The sequence below is a fragment of the Schistocerca cancellata genome, chromosome 1, assembly GCF_023864275.1.
Source record: "Schistocerca cancellata isolate TAMUIC-IGC-003103 chromosome 1, iqSchCanc2.1, whole genome shotgun sequence".
NCBI classification, from domain to species: Eukaryota; Metazoa; Arthropoda; class Insecta; order Orthoptera; family Acrididae; genus Schistocerca; species Schistocerca cancellata.
In genome coordinates this window covers 200,800,296-200,807,260 of record NC_064626.1, presented here as the reverse complement: position 1 = coordinate 200,807,260, position 6,965 = coordinate 200,800,296, and the positions used below count along the sequence as shown (strand labels likewise).

General features: G+C 47.1%; 1 protein-coding gene across 1 annotated transcript in view; it reads right to left on the bottom strand.

Moving 5' to 3' along the window:
- Positions 1-2,264: 2,264 nt before the first annotated feature.
- LOC126163143 (protein-tyrosine sulfotransferase-like) overlaps positions 2,265-6,965 on the bottom strand; it is a 199,761-nt gene continuing 195,060 nt past the window's right edge. Inside the window, exon 7 of the mRNA XM_049920111.1 lies at positions 2,265-2,565. Coding sequence (XP_049776068.1) covers positions 2,265-2,565 — 301 coding nt within the window. The remainder of the gene's footprint in view (positions 2,566-6,965) is intronic.

Genomic DNA, 6,965 nt, shown 5'->3' with positions numbered 1-6,965 from the left:
ATTCGTGGTACAGTGTGTGATGCGCATGAAGGTCGATCAGGGCGACCTCACACAGCTACAAGTGATGATACCACAACTGCGGTCTTGGAACTGTACAAGTGTGCTACGAATTCTGCAGAAAGGCACGTTTCGTGTATACATTCCAAGGCTGGTGCAACAGCTAAGTGACGACGATCCAGATCGAAGGTTAGAATTTTGTGAATGGGTTCAGGAGATGGTGAGACGTGAACCGGAATTTATGGGTAGCATAATTATGTCGGATGAAGCCAAATTCAAACTCAATGGAACTGTCAGTGGGCACATTTGTGTGTACTGGGCTGAAGATAATCCTCACATTACAGTTGAAAAGGCTGTGAATTTGGCTGGTGTAAATGTGTCGTGTGGTTTGTTTGCAAGGGGACTTTTGGGCCTTTCCGCTTTGAAGGTACTGTTACGGGAGAAACGTACCTAACAATGTTTGCTGACTCCATATTCCCTGGCATTCGTGCATTATACGGTAATGATAAGTTTTATTTCCAATAACATGCTGCCCCGCCTCAGTATCATAGGGACGTACGTCATACCAAGATCACAATGTGCCAGGCCTGTGGATAGGACGCAGGGGACCAATCAAGTTTCCTACACGCTCTGCAGACCTCATGCCACGGGATTTCTTCTTATGGGGCACAGTAAAAGATGAGGTGTAGAAACGTAAACCACGTAACCTGGACACACTTCGGAATGAGATTCAGGCGGTGTGCACAGAAATCTCATTCGACACTTTGGTACGATGTACGGAATCAGTGGTGACTCGTACTCAGAAATGTATTCACCGAGCACAGTGGCTAGCACACTGGACTCGCATTCGGGAGGACGACGGTTGAATCGCGCGTCCGGCCATCCTGATTTAGGTTTTCCGTGATTTCCCTAAATCGCTCCAGGCAGATGCCGGGATGGTACCTTTGAAAGGGCACGGACGACTTCCTTCCCCGTCCTTCCCTAATCCGATGAGACTGATGACCTCGCTGCTTGGTCTCTTCCCCCAAACAATCCAAAAAAATCAGAAATGTATTGATGCTGAAGGCCACCAGTTCGAACATTAATCACATTTGCAAAGTACATTTATTTTTCCAATTTTTCCATTTCCAGAAACTTAACATTGTAGAACGGAAAATACATTTTCTATGACGCTTCAAAGTGTGTGTTAATTTTTTGATGCACCCTGTATATTACGGTGTTGACTGCGAATAATGAAAAAACTTATTTTGTTTTATACACAGTATGATTTTCGACACTGCAGTTGTTTTTGTGTTGCACCCATGTTGTGTACATAGTTCCGCGTAGTCAGTGCGTACACAATTTTCCCACTAGAGCGCGCCCCGCTAAGCACAACAGCTCAGGCACAGCGCTCATCTGTCTCCGCACTACGAGATGGCGCTGCCTTAGAGACGGACCATATTCTGCTTCCGCCGATCGGCGTATTAATATGTAACGCAACCAATGAGATTGCTGCTAACGTAGAACCTTTTCTCCTCGCGGATCAGACTTGCGCAGTGATACGTGAATGAGCGAGGTATTATAACGAGTGTACAGACCTCCGATTTTCCAGTCTGCATTGGTCTGCACCAGTCTGTAACAGTCTGCGTTTGTCTGTACCAGTCTATAGTCAAGTTTCAGTCTGTGGCTAATGAGATTACCATATTCCTATACGTAGCCATGAAGATAAATGAATAGACACTTTGTCAAGTGTCAGAGATATGTGAGAATAAGATTAACGTACCAAAACCAAAGGAACTTCAGATTGTCAATTGTAAATAGCATCCAGAATCAAGTTAAGTAAGTTTTATGATTTTTATTATTTTAATAAATGTGTGTGAAAATTAATCAAGTACTGTTTAGAGTTGGTCACCGTCAGTCTGTTACTCTAAGCGTGTAAGTGGCATTTCTATCATGTGACCTAACTGCAGAAGCTAAACACGCCACGACAAAACCATGAGACATATTACTGATACTCGCCTACTTCGTTAGAGCGACAAGTCAAATAATCTGATGGTGTGTGTACCGAAGGTCTTACAGTAAGCACACCACGCCCTTCATTTTATTAGTTGGTAGCGTTATTTACATAATGACGCTGTCACTGACAAAGGAACAGAAAGTCACTCAAGAAACAGGAAAGGGCACTCGAAAAGTTTGAGTTTGGAAGAGATATAAAAACACTGGCAAACACGCAGAGCCTCTGGAGAGAGACGCAGTCGCGCGCGCACAGGTAGTGGAGGAGGGCCGCGTCACGAGGCGTGGGTGGTGACGGGCACCCCGGGCAGCGCCGGCCGCTGCAGGCTGAGCAGCGACAGCGCCCTCTGCTCCCACAGGCGGCGCTGGGCGCGCACGCGCTCCGTGTTGTCGGCGACGGCGGCGTCGGGCCGGCCGTACGCGGGCGGGTTGGCCGCCGGGTCGTAGCCCAGCACGGCCAGCATGGGCGCCACCGCCGCCATGTCGCGCACCACGTCCTCCGGGATCTGGCCCACCCACTTGCTCAGCGCCTCCGCGTTCACCGGCTTCATCACCTGGTCCGACGACCGCTCCACCCTGCGCCACGATATGTGATTACAGTTGCACTCCACCAAAACTACGGTTCGGTAGTTTTGGTACACAACATAAATGACGTAGTAAATGACAGGATTACTGATATTACTGGTAGAATTGGCGGGGAAAGAAAGATAAACAAATGTGTAAGAAAGGAAATGGGAGCCCACGGCTCATATACAGGGTGTTACAAAAGGGTACGGCCAAACTTTCAGGAAACATTCCTCACACACAAAGAAAGAAAATATGTTATGTGGATATGGAAACGCTTACTTTCCATGTTAGAGCTCATTTTATTACCTTTCTTCAAATCACATTAGTCATGGAATGGAACACACAGCAACAGAACGTACCAGAGTGACTTCAAACACTTTGTTACAGGAAATGTTCTAAATGTCCTCCGTTAGCGAGGATACATGCATCCACCCTCCGTCGCATGGAATCCCTGATGCGCTGATGCAGCCCTGGAGAATGGCATATTCTATCACAGCCGTCCACAATACGAGCACGAAGAGTCTCTACATTTGGTACCGGGGTGGCGTAGACAAGAGCTTTCAAATGCCCCCATAAATGAAAGTCAAGAGGGTTGACGTCAGGAGAGCGTGGAGGCCATGGAATTGGTCCGCATCTACCAATCCGTCGGTCACTGAATCTGTTGTTGAGAAGCGTATGAACACTTCGACTGAAATGTGCAGGAGCTCCATCTTGCGTGAACCACATGTTGTGTCGTACTTGTAAATGCACATGTTCTAACAGCACAGGTAGAGTATCCCGTATGAAATCATGATAACTTGCTCCATTGAGCGTAGGTGGAAGAACATGGGGCCCAATCAAGACATCACCAACAATGCCTGCCCAAACGTTCACAGAAAATCTATGTTGGTGACGTGATTGCACAATTGCGTGCGGATTCTCGTCAGCCCATACACGTTGATTGTGAAAATTTACAATTTGATCACGTTGGCATGAAGCCTCATCCGTAAAGAGAACATTTTCACTGAAATGAGAATTGACACATTGTTGGATGAACCATTCGCAGAAGTGTACCCGTGGAGGCCAATCAGCTGCTGATAGTGCCTGCACACGCTGTACATGGTACGGAAACAACTGGTCCTCCCGCAGCACTCTCCATACAGTGATGTGGTCAACGTTACCTTGTACAGCAGCAACTTCTCTGACGCTGACATTAGGGTTATTGTCAACTGCACGAAGTATTGGCTAGTCCATTGCAGGTGTCCTCGTCGTTCCAGGTCTTCCCCAGTCGCGAGTTATAGGATGGAATGTTCCGTGCTCCCTAAGACGCCGATCAATTGCTTCGAACGTCTTCCTGTCGGGACACCTTCGTTCTGGAAATCTGTCTCGATACAAACGTACCGCGCCACGGCTATTGCCCCATGCTAATGCATACATCAAATGGGCATCTGCCAACTCCGCATTTGTAAACATTGCACTGACTGCAAAACCACGTTCGTGATGAACACTAACCTAGTGACGCTACGTACTAATGTGCTTGACGCTAGTACTGTAGAGCAATGAGTCGCATGTCAACACAAGCACCGAAGTCAAAATTACCTTCCTTCAATTGGGCCAACTGGCGGTTAATCGTCGAAGTATAGTACATACTGACGAAACTAAAATGAGCTCTAACATGGAAATTAAGCGTTTCCGGACACATGTCCACATAACATCTTTTCATTATTTGTGTGTGAGGAATGTTTCCTGAAAGTTTGGCCGTACCTTTTTGTAACATCCTGTATAATAAAAAACACGCGACAAAATCGGAGACAAAGGGTAACATGGTGAAAAAATCGTGGAACTTAAAACATAGAAACAAAGGGATGATGATGCTAATAAAATACATATGAAGCAGACATGTAATATAATAGAATGACAATTAAAAAACACAGCGACAATTTCGTTTCTGTTCTCAAAAGACATAAAATCCACACCCAGCATGGTTTCTGTTCACAACACGGGAAGAGACGAAACAACACTGAACAGTCACTGGAACACTGCACGAAAATATGACATACCACAGCCGAGAGCAGGTGGGGGGAACTGGACAGAGGATGGGAAAATAAAAAAAAAAGGGGGGAAGGTGTGGAAAAGCGGAGGACCCAATGGAGGATGAGGACCCATAAGACGGGTGGGGGGTGCTGGGCAGATGCGACAGGGAGTGGGGAAGGCAGAGGACAGGATGACAAAAGGACTCGGGGGGGGGGGGAGAAGGGAGGTATGAAGAGGTTAGGCTAGGAGAAACACGGGATGGAAGGGGGGGAAGAGGGAGCCCAGGGAAGGGATGGAGGAAAGTAGGGGGGGGGGGGTGCGGATCAGAGTTCCCTGGGCTCCCTCTTCCCCCCTTCCATCCTGTGTTTCTCCCTACCTAACCTCTCCCTACGTCCCTTCTCACCCCCCCCCCCCCCCCCCCCGAGTCCTTTTGTCTTCCTGTTCTCTGCCTTCCCCACTGCCTGTCACGTCTGCCCAGCACCCCCCACCCCACTTATGGGTCCTCATGCTCCATTGGGTCCTTGGGTCCATGGAGGGAGAGAGGGCATCATCTGGGAGGGGGAGTTGATGGAAGCCACCTTGGGAAAGGAGATGAAGGGTGTAGAGATGGAGGGTAGGGGGGCACAACAGTAAAGGCGTGGCAGGGGGCGGGGACTGGAGAGGAGAGGAGCAAACAGGGGGTGAGGGGGATCAAGGCGGTGGGAGGTGTAGAGTATGCGGATGTGTTTGAGGAATAGGAACAGATGGGGGGAAAGAATCAGGTCATAGAGGATCTGCGTGGGGGGATGCATCTTTGTCTTTCAGTTTCTTTGGTTGTTTATTTTGCACTTACACTGCAGAGCCAAAGAAACTGGCATAGCCAAGCATTTTCAAATACAGAGATACATAAGCAGACAAAATACCGAGCTGCTGTCGGCAACGCCTATACAGGTTGGTCCATTGACAGTGACCGGGCCAAACATCTCATGAAATAAGCGTCAAACGAAAAAACTACAAAGAACGAAACTCGTCTAGCTTGAAGGGGGGAACCAGATAGCGCTATGGTTGGCCCGCTAGATGGCCCTGCCTACCGGGTGATCAAAAAGTCAGTACAAATTTGAAAACTTAATAAACCACGGAATAATGTAGATACAGAGGTAAAAATTGACACACATGCTTGGAATGACATGGGGTATTATTAGAACCGAAAAAAACACCCCATATTGCTAGACGCGTGAAAGATCTCTTGCGCGCGTCGTTTGGTGATGATCGTGTGCTCAGTCGCCACTTCCGACTTGCTTGGCCCCCCAGGTCCCCAGACCTCAGTCGGTGCGATTATTGGCTTTGAGTTATCTGAAGTCGCAAGTGTATCGTGATCGACCGACATCTCTAGGGATGCTGATACACTACATCCGACGCCAATGCCTCACCATAACTCCGGACATGCTTTAGAGTGCTGTTCACATTATTCCTCGACTACAGATATTGTCGAGGAATGATGCTGGACATACTGAACATTTCCTGTAAAGAACATCATCTTTCCTTTGTCTTACTTTGTTATGCTAATTATTGCTATTCTGATCAGATGAAGCGCCATCTGTCGGAAATTTTTTGAACGTTTGTATTTCTTTGGTTCTAATAAAACCCCATGTCATTCGAAGCATGTTTGTCAACTTATACCTCTATATCTACATTATTCCGTGATTTATTCAGTTTTCAAACTGACTTTTTGATCACCCGGTATTTTTTAAATAGGAACCCCCATTTTTATTACATATTCGTGTAGTACGTGTAGATATATAAGAATGTTTTAGTTGGACCACTTTTTTCGCTTTGTGATAGATGGCGCTGTAATAGTCACAAACGTATAAGTACGTGGTATCACGTAACATTCCACCAGAGCGGACGGTATTTGCTTCGTGATACATTACCCGTGTTAAAATGGACCGTTTACCAGTTGCGCAAAAGATCGATATCGTGTTGATGTATGGCTATTGTGATCAAAATGCCCAACGGGTATGTGCTATGTATGCTGCTAGGTATCCTGGACGACATCATACAAGTGTCCGGACCGTTCGGCGGATAGTTACGTTATTTAAGGAAACAGGAAGTGTTCAGCCACATGTGAAACGTCAACCACGACCTGCGACAAATGACGATCCCCATGTAGGTGTTTTAGCTGCTGTCGTGGCTAATCCGCACATCAGTAGCAGACAAACTGCGCGAGAATCGGGAATCTCAAAAACTTCGGTGTTGAGATTGCTACATCAACATCGATTGCATCCGTACCATATTTCTAAGCACCAGGAATTGCATGGCGACGACTTTGAACGTCGTGTACAGTGCTGCCACTGGGCACAAGAGAAATTAAGGGACGATGACAGATTTTTTGCACGCGTTCTATTTAGAGACGAACC